This window comes from Puma concolor, chromosome C2, assembly GCF_028749965.1.
Source record: "Puma concolor isolate L17-30 chromosome C2, mPumCon1.1.hap2, whole genome shotgun sequence".
NCBI classification, from domain to species: domain Eukaryota; kingdom Metazoa; phylum Chordata; class Mammalia; order Carnivora; family Felidae; genus Puma; species Puma concolor.
This window is the reverse complement of record NC_141675.1, coordinates 91,875,874-91,891,701: the sequence shown is the minus strand read 5'-3', so window position 1 is coordinate 91,891,701 and position 15,828 is coordinate 91,875,874. Positions and strand designations below refer to the sequence as shown.

The 15,828-nt window shown below is 37.2% G+C and overlaps 1 protein-coding gene across 2 annotated transcripts in view; it reads right to left on the bottom strand.

The window, feature by feature from the left end:
• MIX23 (mitochondrial matrix import factor 23) overlaps positions 1-15,828 on the bottom strand; it is a 42,078-nt gene that overhangs the window by 3,530 nt on the left and 22,720 nt on the right. Inside the window, exons 4-6 of one of the 2 annotated variants that reach the window (XR_015240275.1) lie at positions 15,443-15,502; positions 12,188-12,304; positions 11,409-11,474 (exon numbers count right to left, since the gene is read on the bottom strand). Coding sequence is in view for 1 of the 2 variants with exons in the window: in XM_025913715.2 (XP_025769500.1) it covers positions 12,254-12,304; positions 15,443-15,502 (111 nt within the window). In the remaining variant the exon portion in view is untranslated. Of the gene's footprint in view, positions 1-11,408; positions 11,475-11,996; positions 12,305-15,442; positions 15,503-15,828 lie in introns of those variants that run through there. The other variant, XM_025913715.2, reaches the window with a different exon arrangement.

Below are 15,828 nucleotides of genomic sequence, written 5' to 3'. Positions count from 1 at the left end.
TCAATTTTATGGACATACTACATTTTGTTTATCATTTATCAGTTGATAAATATTTGAGTTGCTTTGACTATTATGAACAATGTAATGAACAATGTATAAACATTTGCACATACATTTTGTCCATACATATTTTCATTTCTCTTGGGTATATACCTAAGAGTGAAATTGTTTCATATGGTAACTCTATATGTTTAGTTGTTCAAGGAACTTACAGACCAATTTCCAAAGTAGATGCACCATTTTACATTCCCAACAGCAGTGTAGGAGGATTTGAATTTTTCCACATTCTCGACACTTATTATTATCTGCCTATTCGAGTCAAATCATCCTGAAGGGTATGAAGTGATATTGTATTATGGTTTTGATTTGCATTTCCCTGATGACAAATGATGTCAAGTATCCTTTCATGAACTTATTATCCATTTGCATATCTTCCTTGGAGAAATGTCTATTCAGATCCTTTCCCCATTTTTTTAATCAGGCTGTTTATCTTTATTATTGAGTCGTAAGAGTTCTTCACACATTTTGGATACAAGCCCCTTATCAGATATATGATTTGTAAATATTTTCTCCCATTCTGTGGTTCTTTTTACTTTTTGATGCTGACCTTTGAAGTGTCAAAGTTTTTAATTTTAATGAACTCCAAATTATCTTTTTTTTTCTTTTGTGGTTGTACTTTTGGTGTCAAATCTAAGGGTCCTTTGCCAAATCCAAGCACATAATGATCTACTCCCATGTTTTCTATTAAAAGTTGTGTAGTTTTTTTAAATTTTTTAATGTTTATTTATTATTGAGAGACAGAGAAAGACAGAGCATGAGCATGGGAGGGGCAGAGAGAGGGGGAGACACAGAATCTGAAACAGGCTCCAGGCTCCGAGCTGTCAGCACAGAGTCTGACCCGGGGCTCAAACTCACAAACCAAAGTCAGATACTTAACCCACTGAGCTACCCAGGAGCCTCAAAGTTGTGTAGTTTTAATGTTTACATTTAGGTGTTTGATCCCTTTTGAGTTAATTTTTTAATTTATTTATATGAGACAGATGGAGACAGCATGAGTGGGGGAGGGGCAGAGAGAGAGAGGGAGAGAGAGAATCCCAAGCAATTGGGATTGCCAGAGCAGAGCTAGATGTGGGGCTCAAACTCATGAAACTGTGAGATCATAATCTGCACCAAAACTAAGAGTCAGACGCTTAACCAACTGAGCCACCCAGGCACCCCTTAATTTTTATAAATAGTATGAGGAAAGGATCCAATTTGCTTCTTCTGCAAGTGGCTATCTAGTTGTTCCACCACCGTTTGTTGAAAATACTGTTCATTTCTACATTGAATGGCCTTGGCATCCTTGTTAAAACCAGTTGATCACAGGCACATAAATTTACTTCTAGACCTTCAATTCTGTTCCATTAATCTACATGTCTTTCCTTACGCCAGTACCACACTTTCTTGATTACTGTTGCTTTGTAGTAAATTTTGAAATCAACAAGTGTGAATCCTCCAATTTTGCTCTTCTCTTTCAAGAATGTTTTGGTTCTTCTGGATCCTTTGAATTTCTATATGAATTTTAGAATCAAGTTATAAATTTTTACAAAGAAGTCTTCTCGGATTCTGATAGGAATTAAGTTGAATCTATAGATCAATTTAAGGAGTAGTGCCATTTTAACAATATTAAACCTTCCAATCCATGAACATGGGATGTTTCCTCAAATATGTACATTTTCTGTAATTTCTTTCAACAATGTTTTATAGTTTTCAGAGTATAAGTTTTGCACTTATTTGTTAAACTTATTTCTAAGTATTTTATTCTATGGATGCTATTGTAAATTAAATTGTTTTCTTAATTTCATTTTAGCTTGTTCATTGCATGTGTATAGAAATGCAATCAATTTTTTGTGTATATTGGTCTTGAATTCTTCAATATTGCTGAACTTGTTTACTGGTAGATTTCTTAGGATTTTTTGTTTGTTTGTTTGTTTGTTTGTTTTTGAGAGCAAGAGAGAGAGAGTGCAAGCAGAGGAAGGGCAGAGAGATAAAGAGAGACAGAATCTGAAACAGGCTCCACACCGTCAGTACAGAGCCTAATGTGGGGCTTGGACTCATGAACCATGAGATCATGACCCGAGCTGAAGTTGGAAGCTTAGTGGACTGAGTCACCCAGGCTCTTAAGATTTTCATATACAACAAGATCATGTCATCTGCAAAGAGAGATAGTTTTACTTCTTCCTTTCCAGTCTGGATATCTTTTATTTCTTCCTAATCACACTGTAACCTTTGGTACAAAGTTAAATGGAAGTGGTGAGAATGTGTATCATTGTCTTGTTCCTGATCTTAGTGGGAAAGCATCCAGTCATTCACTACTTAGTGCAAAGTTAGCTGCGGGGTTTTCAGTAGATGCCTTTATCAAGATGATGACATTTTCTTCTAGTTTTTTTAGTATTTTTTTTAATTATGAGAGGATATTGGATTTTGTCAAATGCTTTTTTTCTGCATGTATTAAGATGTTCATGTGGCTTTGCTTTTTATTCTTTCCCTATAGTGTATTACATTAATTAAATGTTTTTGTTTTTTTTTTTAAAGAGAGAGAGCATGCAAGCAGGGGAAGGGCACAGGGAGATGGAGAGAGAATCTTAAGCAGTCTCCATGCCCAGGATGGAGACTGACTTGGGGCTCAATCTCACTACCATGAGATCATGACCTAAGCTGAGGTCAAAAGTCAAATGCTTAACCAACTGAGCTACCCAGGCACCCCTAATTGATTTCTGAATGTTAAATCAACCTAACATTCCTAGAATGAGTCCCATGTAGTCATGGTATATAATTCTTTTTTGTGTGCTAGATTTGGTTTGCTAGCATCTTGCTAAGGATTTTTTGCATCCATAATTATGAGAGATATTAATCTGTAGTTTCTTTGTGATGTATGTTTGGCTTTCATATCTAGGTAATACTAGATAATACTTTGTCTCATAGAATGAGTTAAGTTTTCCTCTCTCTTCTGCTTTTTGGAAGAGTTTCTGTAGACTGGTATTAATTCTTCTTTAAATGTTTGGTAGAGGGGCGCCTGGGTGGCGCAGTCAGTTAAGCGTCCGACTTCAGCCAGGTCATGATCTCGCGGTCCGTGAGTTCGAGCCCCGCATCGGGCTCTGGGCTGATGGCTCAGAGCCTGGAGCCTGTTTCCGATTCTGTGTCTCCCTCTCTCTCTGCCCCTCCCCCGTTCATGCTCTGTCTCTCTCTGTCCCAAAAATAAATAAACGTTGAAAAAAAAAAAATGTTTGGTAGAATGTAGCAGTGAAGCTATCTGGGCCTGGGCTTTTCTTTATGGGAAGTTTTTGATTACTTAATTTAATCTCTTTTCTTGTTTTAGGTCTATTTAGTTGGCTTTTTCTCCTTGAGTTGGTTTTTGATATCGTGCCTTTCTAAAAGCTTGTTGATTTCATCTGTATTATCTAATCTATTGGCATATGATTGTCCATAGTATTCCTTCCTTGGGCCTACCTAATGGATTTTGGGCTGACTTGTCAGGAAGGAGAGGAAAGGAAGAAGTGGAAGAAAGGGAAGGAGAAAGGTGGGAAAGAGAAAGGAAAAGAGGACATTTGTTTTAAAGATGCCCTAAATAATGTCTCCCTCTGTGTTCTGTACTCTGTTCATCACCCTAGTAGTGCCACTTGCCAACCCTGTCCCCATATAATAATTGTATATATTAAGTGCTTATTATATACCAGATAGTGTTCTAAAGACTTTACACATATCTCATTTAATTCATATAACAACCTCATGAGATAAATATTGTTATTATACCCTCTTTACAGAAGACTGAGTGTACAGAGGCTAAGTTACTGCCCAATGCCTCACAGCTAGTTAATAAAGTGAAGATATGATCCCAGGCTATTCGCCTCCAGGAACAATGCCCTTAACCCCTACACTCCACTAACACAAGCTCAGAATGCATTTGCTCAGCTATTCTGACCCTTGTAGGAGGTAAGGGGGAGCTTGAAATAGTGAATATATATATATTTTATAACCACTGCTAGATATTTCATAATAAACTATCCTATTTATCTGCCTTCAGCTCCTAGCACATAGATACAAAGTTTAATCAGTGAACTAAAAAATCTCTACTGGCTGGCTAATATTAATGCCATAGGGTTCTTAGGTAACAAGGACTATCAGAAATGATCCCACTGGCCTAATAATAAGAATCCTTTTTTGAACAATGCAAAGATGGACACAAACATCTGCAGCTGTAAACTCAGAGCAGCTAACTGGTGAAGGATATACAAAACTCTATAATCAGATTGATTGGATTTATTTGTACTTTATCCTGATTTTGGTATATACTAATTTGAATATACCACATGTTTAAGAATTACTCTAATAATGGACATACAGAACATATGCAAAGACAATTACAGCTCTTTGCTGTCAGAAATAAAAGTTTTGAATAAATGAATAAACATATCCTCTTGCTGGTTAAGTAGACTTCATATTAGCAAGAACATAGTAACAAAAAGGAATAAATAGAAGAAAAGATCAAGTAATGTGTGCAGTGACTCCCAATCATCCCTGCATATTAGAATCACTTAATTTATAAATTTTTTAAAGTCCCAAATTGGGCTCCATGCAGACCAATTGAATAAGAATCTGAGAGTTTAGATGATTCTTATTTCAGCCAGGGTTGAATACTCCAGTGATATAAAGGAAAAAGGAAAAATACTCGCCTTAACAGAATTGAAAATATATTTCAAAGCTTAAAATTTATTACAAAAGACTTCTCTATCCAATAGTAGGTTAAAAACAGAATAGGGCCCCTGGGTGGCTCTGTTAGTTGGGCATCTGACTCTTGATTATGGCTGGGGTCATGATCTCTCGGTTTGTAAGATCAAGCCCCTCATCGGTCTCTGCAATGACAGTGCAGAGCCTGCTTGGGATTCTCTCTCTCCCTCTCCTTTACTGCTTCCCTTGCTTGCTCTCTCTCACTGTCAAAAAATAAACTTTTTTAAAAATTAAAAAAAAGAAACTGAATAAATGTGTACGGTAAACCCTGACAGTTGTTTGTTTGTTTGTTTTGCTTTTGTAATGTGAGTGCCTGACATAAGCTTTGGTGAGGCATCCACTTCAAAGACTCATCCTTTTCTAAGATGGCTATCTGGAACAAACACAGACTAGCTAAAGAACCAAGCTGCCTCCCCCAAATGTGGGCTCCCTTGTTTTAGACATCTTGGTTAATTCAAATAATGAACAATTTGGGCCACTTGTTTTCTTTCTCTCTTCCCATGCTTTAGATTTCCACTCTTACATTTTAAATTCACCAATAAAGAGTGAGCCCGCAAAACCCTAGGCCCCCACCCTCAACACCAATAAAAGCAGAACTCCAGGATGCACAATGTCACTTTCTCTATCCCTGTCACTTTGCTTTGTGGCCCTAGGTATGCTATGTAATTTCCAGGTCTTATAAGTAATAAAGTTTCCCCCCCAAAGTTTTCTGATAGTTATTGCTAAAGGGCTGAAGGGTATCTTGCAATTATAATAAGAACTCCAAGTGCTGGTCCAGTCACAACATTAGTTATTGATAAGCTGAGACCAACATATAACAAGATGATGAAAACAGAAAAAAAAAAAAAAAAATCAGAAAATGTGACCCAAATCTGTTTAGTCCAAGTAAAATAAAAACAGTGTGAAAATAATTTTTCATTTATGTTGTTGAAACGTTTTAGAAATATTGTTGAAAGATTTTACTATTGTTGAAAAACTAAACTTTTTAAAAAAACAATTTTAACATGGAAGATAATTTTTTAAAGGGAGTGGCTTATTTTAAAAACTAAGTAAGTGGAGGGCACCTAAGTGCCCTGAGTCCATTAAGTGTCCAGCTTTGGCTCAGGTCATGACCTCACAGTTTGGTTTGTGAGTTTGAGCCCCACATCCGGCTCTGCATTGACAGTGCGGAGCCTGCTTGGGATTCTCTCTCTCCTTCCCCCCACCCTGCTTGCATATGCACACACTAAATAAACAAACAAACTCTATAATCTCTCAAAATAAATAAATAAATAAACTTAAGAAAAAAACCTAAAGAAATGGTATTTGAACAATTAGACTTATTTCCCAAGAATTGTTGGGATTCCCAGAATAACAGAAAATATATCTATAACTGAATAACTGTAGGTTATCCAGCTGATGGAAAGTCTTCAAAAGGTCATTGGCCATTTAAGGCTTATCCAAATAAAGCTTCTCCCAAAAAAAAAAAAAAAAACCTGCCTTCCTATACACTACCATTGCAATCAAAGGGAAAATTGCATTTCTGAAGTATTTCCCCCAACCAAATTTGAAATGGAATCTGGGAGCAAGAATTTGTACTCTACTGCAAAAATTATTTTGTATAACCCCAAAGAGAGAAACTGAATGTACTCTTGCCTTGCAAGGGTGAAAGACTCAACCGCAGCTGTCAGGCCCTCCCAAATTCTCTGCCAAAGACTGTGTTTTTAAATGACCAGTATTGTCATGATACTACTCAGGGGTTTAGGCAATGCCTTTCTGTTGCTGTTTCTGTCTTGGGCAACAGGTTTCTTCACTTACCTGAGGGAGTGAATCTATCATTTTCTGCCTGGTTTCTTATTTTAGAAAAAAGCAAAAGACTCATCCTGGACCCTGAAAGATTCTGAGGCTTCCCTTGTTGGAACTTGGAAGTTCAGGCACAGTGAGGAGTTTCTCCCAAGGAACTATCCAAGCACATACCTGTGCTTTAACGGACAATATGAGGAAGTACTGGATAAGGAAAAATTGTCCTAATGTCAATGGATTGCTTGAACAGGGAGACACTGGTTGGCCACCTGACTCAGTGGGAACATTCTTGATAGGCTCCTTTGATTCAAGAGAATTTAATTTATTTTATGTAATGCAGGGATTTATCATAAAGATGCATCTGCTTACGAATCTAGGACATGCCAAACAACCAGGGCTTGTGAAGGGGAATCCATATAGAACTGGGTCTCACAACTGGAGATCCAAGAAGCAGAATCCAAGGCAGCTCTAAGAACCTGAGGAGCTATGGATATGGGTTTTTACTCTTGAGTTCCATTATTAATGGGCTCAGCTATTTCCCAAGCAGCTGTCTGCATCTGTCTCTGTCCACTTTTCTACCAGCTCTAATTGGCATTCTTTCTTCTGTACAATTTTCTCTGCTTCATGGCGTGCATCCTCACAGCTCTTGCTTTCTCAGAACACTGGACCATCATGGCTTCTATTGCACCTCATCACTTTCCTTCTAGCTTAGCTTTCTTTCCACTGCTAACTACATCATTTACTCAGTATTTCTTGGTTCAAACCTTTTAAGAATTTAATTGTCCAGATCACCTTCCTGACCCAGGACATGTCTTCAGACACTGGCCCAACTTAAGGCTTGGCAGTTCTTGGGCAGTTGTGCAGCCCTGGTGGAATCAGCATAGTGTAAAATTGGCTACAAAGAGGGGTTTTTCAGTAAGAGCTGTGGACCAGAGTCTCCCTTAGAATGGGCTGTGGTGTAGCTGGTATCTGATCCACATGGCAAACGTATGGATGGAGGAATGGATGGATGGATGGACAGACAGACAGGAATATTTTGTCCTTAGAGAAGTAAGGCATGATTGATTAGGAGGGGGGAGGGGGGGGATTTAATGTAGGTTTAACAATTGTGCAAAAAAAAAAAAAAAAGGAAGGAAGGAAGGAAAAAAACCCAAACAAACCTGCATTTATGTGTTGCAATATTTAAATGAGATCTGACCCAAATCATTAGGAGGTAATGAATAGGTCCTGGTTGGATTAGCTCTTAATGTTAAGGCACTCTTCTTATGGAAAGAAGATGAATTTCCCCAAAATTCCTTCCCACACTTCTGGCCATTCCTTCATATAGAGCCTGGTCTTCTCTAGCCTTTCCCTATTAGAATCTCCCAAAGTTCATCTCCTAAATATGACAATCATGTAAAATACTTAAAATGATGCCTAATCTGTAGTAAGCAATGAACAAATGAGCTATTATTAGTAAGTAGTATACTGTTCGTTCATTGAACATATCACTTATGGGCTGCATTTGGCTCCATGTAACAGAATCCTAAACATAAAGGCTTAACCAAATAAGCTAACCACTCTTGATATAGCCCTGAACGAATAAACTACAAATTCCTGCCCTCACTTAATAACAAGTTTGGAGACAGATAGCCTAGGGCTGGTATGGCAAGCCACAATGCCATCAAGGATCCAGTCTCCTTCTGTCTTTCGGTTCAGCCATCCTCAACACGTGGTTTTTATCTTCATGTTCATCACCACCATGAGCAAACAGCCCTCATCCTTCTTATTTCTAGGAACCCTAACCATACTCCAGGGAAAAGGAAGAAAGGACAATGCCTGTATCAGGAAAGTTTCCCAAAAATACCCCAACAGTCTTCTGCTTATAAATCAAAAACCACCTCACTGCTATCTGGGGCTGCAAGGGAAACTGGGCACACTGCCGCTACAGACAAAATCAGGATTTTATTGATCAGGAAGAGGAAAATGGATGTAGGGTAGAAAACTAGCAGTGTCTCAGGCCTAATTATCCCAAGCACGGAATACTCCACAGCACCAGCCCTCAAAAACTGGTGGGGTAGAGGTAAACCAGCAATTGAAGAGCATGATAAAGATCATGATAGAGGTGTTTATCATGGGAGCACATAATAAGGACTCCTAAGTTGTATTTGAGAGGTCAGAAAAGGCTTCCTGAAAGAAGCGATAGCTGAGACATGAAGCATGGGTAGAAGTTGGCCAGGGAAAAGAGTGCATGTGCTGAAGTTCTGAGGTAACACTAGGTCTTTTCTGGAAACAGAAGTAGTTGGGGAATAAAGTGCATTGTAGAGAGGGATGAGGTTAGAGGTAAGCAGGAGCCAGAGCACAAAGGACTTCAAAAGCCATTTTAAGAACTTGGTACTTATCCTTGGGGAGAAGCCACTGAAGAATTTTAAGCAGGAGTCAAATTTTGCCTGCCAGTTTTTAAAATTGGAGTGGAAAAACCACTCCATCTACAGCAACTATCTTTAAGTACCAGTGGAATTGCTGCCCTTTCTTAATGCATCAGGAGATCCACAAATTCACCTAGGCTAAGTCCTCTTCCTTTTTACAGGGATTACTCTCAGCTGGCCACTGCATTCAGAAGCTGGGAGCTATCTTGGCTTAAACCTCATTAACATGTTGTGTTTCCTCCCCCAAAATAATGCTGTTGGGTAAATTAGGCTTCTTCTAGAAACGCTGTCGCTATCAGTAGTCACTTTTTGACTATTTTCTTTATTCTTCAATATTCACGCTCAAGTATATAAGCAGTGTTTTGTTGTTGTTTTTTTTTTTTCCTAAGAGACAATCAAGGCTTAACTAGTAGGCTAAGTCCACACAGAAATTAGGAGTAACCTAAGTAATCGCTAACATTTGATGCTCACATAACTCTAGGCAGAATATTCATTTTTCTTGATTTGAAATGAGATCACATGTTGAACTAATGTTTTATCCCTGTTTATCCCTGCATGGTCTTAAATAGGTAGGACGGCACACAAGCAGAGACTACTGCAGTAGCACTGGGTACATTATCATACCATTTCCCAAACCAGTTATCTTTGAAGCACAACTTAAAAGAGAGAATGAGCAGAGCACCTGACTGCCTCAGTTGGTAGAGCATATGGCTCTTGATCTTGGTATTATGAGTCTGAGCCCCACGCTTGGTACAGAGCTTACTTAAAAAAGAGAGAGAATAACTTATTAGAAAACTTCCTTTTTATTACCGCACTTACTTGGTATGTTTCAGTCTCTATTTAAATCAGCTTTTCAAAGACAAAGGCATTATAATATTCTCTAATCAGCTGAAATCAGTCATTTGCCACCCACTCTCCCCTCCCCCTTCCAGATTCTCTTTTTTTGGTATGTAGCTTTATCACCTTTTAGCAAACTATATAATTTACTTCTTTACTATTGTCTGTCTCCCTTCAACACATGTAAGTTCCTTAAGAGCGGGCATTTTTTATGTTTTTTCTAGTGATGTATTAGTACTGGCTAACAGTGCCTAGAATATGTGAGACACTCAAATACTTGTTAAAGTAGATTACCATTGGTGTTTCTTCTATGGCTAGTCCTGCCAAGAAAGAGTCAAACTCATCTCTGAACTTTTGCACTCCATTTCTTCTCCCTCTCCCTCTAGCTAAATCCTATCTACCCTTCAAGCCAACAAAATCAACTATTATTAAGGCAGCAATTATATGCAAGACACTGTTTCAGCAGGCAAATCAACTTTCAAGAACAGTGTGCTATCCCTTTCTCTTTATATTTGAGGCTTTAAATCTCATTCACCACAAACTAAATATATTAATATTCATTATACTAAAAGTCACTCATTGCCATAACCGCACATTTTTCATGTTACATTGGAATTATTCAGGCATCCTAGTAACATAATTGGATTAGCTAGGTAGTATTTTAGCAGACCTGAACTTCTGAAAAAGCTGTTATGAATCCTTTCCAGGGATTGTTTTTCAATTCCTTCCTGAGCATCAGGAAGATCTTTATTGAACCTTACTTTTTTTTCTGGCATGTGTCCTTTCAATTGAAAGATATAAATGCACGAAAAAAAAATTAAACATCAGCTTTCTGTCAGGCACCATTCACTTTAAGTCCTATAGAAAATCTTTTATACTGCTGGTCCTAAGACACTTTTCCTTATTAAGGAGACTAGATTATAATCTCCACAAAAGTGGATTTTATTAATATCCCCAACACTTAAGATGGTATCTGACCTACACAGTAAGTGCTCAAAAGATCTGTTGAAAGAACGGTGAGCACTCTATGCCTTTATTGCTCACTTCTAAATGCATAATCTGATGAGGGTCCACACACACAACACACATGCCTACCTACAACCCAGTTGGTCAATCTAACTGTACCAGAGCCAGATGGCTTGTTTAAATCATTATGGTAGGCAGAATCCTAAAATAGCTCTCCAAGATGTCCCACTCTAATCCTTTAAGACTGTGAACATCAGATATTACATCTGTGATGTTACCTTACTTGGCAAAAAGGATTTGCAGGTATGATTAAGGCTATAATCATTTGACTTTGGGTCAAAAGATTGTCAGAGCAAGCCTAATCTAATCACATAGACCTTTTGAAAGCAGAATTTGTCTGGTTTATAGCAAAACAGGAAGTCAGATTCCAAGAATGAGAAGAATTCAATGCACTATTGCTAGCTAGAAGGAGTGGACCATGTGCCAAAAAATGTGGGTAGTTTCTAGGAACTTAGAGTGGCCTATGATAATAGCAAGGAAATGGGGACCTGAGTCCTACACCCACAAGGATCTGAATTCTGCCAACAAACTGAATAAGCCTAGAAACACATTCTCTCTGTAGAGGCGCCAAACAAGAGCCCAGCCTACCTGACTTGATTTCAGCCTATGTGACCCCAAGCAGAGAACCCAGTCCTGGACTTGTGACCTACAGAACTGTAAACAGATAAACAGTATGTGATTTTACACTGCTAAACTGTGGTAATTTGTTAAGCAGCAACAGAAAACTAATAAAGTCATCCTGTACTAGAAAGTGCTTTTCCTGCAATGACTGAATTCTACAATGACAGGTTTACTGACTCATTTGAATACTATCATGCAAGACCTCCTCTGCCTTTCCCAGATTTATTTTACGGTTTTCATTATCCATAGAAATATTGTCTCCAGGAAAATTCCACCCAAAATTAGTTTTTGCATATGAAAACAAGTTAAGGTATCAAAAGAAAGTTTCTTTGGACAGTTTCCAGCTTATAATATTGCCCTCTTACTTAATGGGAGCAATAAACCCCACAAACATAAATAAAAGGATAAAATTATCAGTGACCAAAAAAGGTCCATATTCTTGCCAATAAATTTATAAAAATCAAAAAGGTATAATACAAATAAAATAGACACTGAAACCGTATTTAAATTCTAAGAACTTATGATCTCAACTTGGAAAACAATCAAATAAATATGTACACTGAGTCAGAAAATTATTTTAATAGTTACAAAACATTTTTTTTTTTTTTTTACAGAATCAGTATAAAATAGCAGTTGATTTTTCCATAATTATCAGAATTATTTGTACTTAAGGTCTTGGCTAAGTGGGGCTGAAATCAACAAAAGGTCTTGGACTGTTGGCTCAGAAATCATCCTAGGAAGCCCACCTTGTTGATATCTGTCATGCTTAGCTCTTATGAGATGTCCCGGTCCTTTTATAAAAAAGTATCTTTTTATTCATTCTTTGGAGGCTTGAAGTGAATTCGGCAGCGTTCATTAAACACCTAAAATATTTAAACAGAAACAAAGGTCATTGAGCCATCTTGTATAAATCAAGCCTGGAACTAAATTAAATTTAGCATGTCTCAGGAGGACAAAACCATTTTTATCCCAGGTCAACAGATTTAGGGAACAGAGAAGTTTCCTCAGCAGTTCAAACTAACTTATAGGTGCTAAAAATACAGAAGGTTTTGATGTCCATTTATAAGACAATTTTAGCTTTTTAATAAAATTCCTATTATTCAAGTAAAAAATCATCACAAGCTAGCTTATTGAGTAATAGTAACTAGCAAACATTTTCATTCCATATGCTGGACATATTTTGTGCAGTTAAACAAAAATATCTAAAAATAAGTTTATGATAAAGCTTTTTTCCTTTTTATAATGTAGATTTTATTTAGATATCTGCTGTGATTTTCTAAAAGAGTACCAGATCCTTCTCACAAGTAGGTATACTTAAAGGGAAATCAATCTTTTGCTAAACTATGTAAATTTATAAAATGTTTGATCTATTTAACTCGCTTTCTTTTTTAAAAACTTTTTTTTAACATTTATTTACTTTTGAATGACAGAGAGAGACAGAGCATGAGCAGGGGAGGGGCAGAGAGAGAGGGAGACACAGAATCTGAAGCAGGCTCCAGGCTCTGAGCTGTCAGCACAGAGCTCGATGTGAGGCTCAAACTCACGAATCGCGAGATCATGACCTAGGCCGAAGTCGGACGCTTAACCGACTGAGCCACCCAGGCGCCCCTATTTAACTTTCTTTCTAAAAACCTAAACAAATTATGTATCATAAATGTTAAGAGAAGATTCTATATTCAGTGCCTGTCAATATGGGGCTGTGTTAAATAAAAATTTTAGTATAGCCATTCAATGGAATATAATGCAAATATAAAAAGAATAAGGAAGCTCTGTATGTTCTGATTTGAAAAGATCTCCAAGATATATTAAGGAAAAAAAAAGTATGGACAGTAACACCTCTATATATGCAACAAACAGGAAAATGTGTGTGTGTGTATATACATACATAAATTTAGAATTGTGCAAATATCTAAAAGTAAATACCATCCTTTTAGAAGGAAAGGAAAGGAGGTGGCTGAAAGGGAGGAATGAGAGGTAGAATTTTTACCATATATCCTTTAATATTTAAAAATATTTAATCATGTCTAAAAATTTTGTGTCCAAATAAAAAATTACAAAAATCTAAAAGAATTTCTTCTTAGAATTTACCTTCATACTTCAATGACATAAGGAACAAATCATTTTTTTTTAATTTTTTTTTTAACTTTTATTTATTTTTGAGACAGAGAGAGACAGAGCATGAACAGGGGAGGGTCAGAGAGAGGGAGACACAGAATCTGAAACAGGCTCCAGGCTCTGAGCTGTCAGCACAGAGCCCGACGCGGGGCTCGAACTCACGGACTGAGAGATCATGACCTGAGCCGAAGTCGGCCGCTTAACCGAATGAGCCACCCAGGCGCCCCAAGGAACAAATCATTTTTAAGGTTAAAACACATACACACACACACACACACACACACACACACACACACACACACACACACAACAACCTATATTGGCCACTGTGGACTACCATAAAAATAAAAGAAAAGTCTACATAGGGAGATTTCATGGTACTGGTATTATTCAATCTCTTAAGCTGGGTGGAAGATACACGAGTGTTCATTTTATTAATATTCCTTACATTCTACATGTTATATCCTCTTTGATATGTGTTAACTCACAAATAAAAGAAAAAAAAATGCAGAAATTAAATATACTCTCTCTGGCCCTTTCGTCTTACAGTTCATCTCTTGTCAGTTACCAGTCCTGACATTTCCCTCAAGTTCTCAATGCTCAAACCAGGCGAGGCTTTAGATTAGTGGCCTTGGGACAATATTTGGGACATGTATGACTTGGCCAAGCTTCTCCAAATATTTTTCCTAAATGCCTTCGTAACTTTTGCTGGCTTACTGAACCACAGCTTACATTTTCTTTTTTTAAAATCAAGTAGACAACTTGGGTTTTTGCAGACTGGATGGAGTATATTTTCTTTAAAACTAGTATCAAATCTAAAAATGCTTCACTCTTCCCACTACATTTGACATATACCAACCTCTCCACTGAGTTTTTCAAATCAGATATTCATTGTACCCCTCCCCTATCCCATCCCAAGACTAAATATTATCTCTCTGTAGAACATAAATGGACAAATATCGCCAAAATCTTTCAAGTAGCAAACACCTTCTCATGTTAGTAGAAAGAGCAAGAATAGGAAATCTTGTCAAAGAGGACAAAATAAAGAAAAATGATATAGCAAAGAAAATCAATTTGTATTTTGCAATTTATTCACAGCTCTACAAGTTGGTACATTCTAGTTTGGGTTCAGTTAATGTCTCTCTGTGTTTAACCTCATTCCATTGCTTAATTCCAAAGGATAAAACAGAATTTTCAGCTCATTCTTTCAGATTTCATAGATTTTTCCCTTTGGAAATCTTTAAAATTTTAGAGAAGGGTATATAGATATACCATTTCATACAACTGAAGTCAGCATTTTGTGATTTTTTGATTACAAGTAAAGTCCTCGAATCCTGGTTCTCCAATCTCATTCCTATTCAGAACTGTGCAGGCAGCAATAAGGAACATGTGAACCTAGCAGCCATAAAAAGCTCTATTATCAGGTATCAGTAAAGTTATGTACAAATAAGTTTCATGATCAGGTATGTCAGAAAGCAAGTCACTGTGAAGGGTAGCTAATGATATAAACATTTATGCAAACCAATGGGCCTCAAAAAGGCTGATAACAAATAAGGCCATTGAAGGTTCTGAGTTAACTAGTAATAACCCTAAATAACAAATATGCCCATTATTAGTATTAGTTAACATACAAAATGTCTCCAATTGTTACCATGACATGTCATTAAAACTACCATACGACTATAAAGTTGATTTTTATACGGTGGCTATTTTTGGATGCCAACTGCACCCTTCTCAAAGTTAAAACTTTCAGCTGCTTATAAATAAAGGATGTCTATTCTTCTTGAGAGCCCTAAGGGACTCCTTCTCCTTGCCCCCCTCCCTTGGTTTCCCTTTGCTAGTTCAGTTTCCCTCATAGTTCCCTCCAAGACAGCATTATTTAATACCTTCCAGCTCCTGTCATTTACAACTTCTTCAACATTCAGTTCTGACTGCATCCATTTCAACTGTAAAAAAGAAAAAAAAAAGTTGGAGTTATAAAAATTCAAATTGAAGAACTAAAACCAAATTCTATTTATAGTTTCCTAATAAAAGCAGCTACTGCTCCTCCATTCTTCGTTAATGGTATCACCTGGGCTAGATCTTGGACACAGCCCATTCTTCTGGTATCTAATCTGCTATTAAATCTTGTTAAGTCGTGGTTCTCAAGCATATTACAATCACCTTGAGAGCTTTATTTTAAGTTTATTTGTTTATTTTGAGAGAGAGAGAGAGAGAGAGAAAGTTCGAGCAGGGAAGGGGCAGAGAGAGAATCCCAAGCAGACTCCATGCT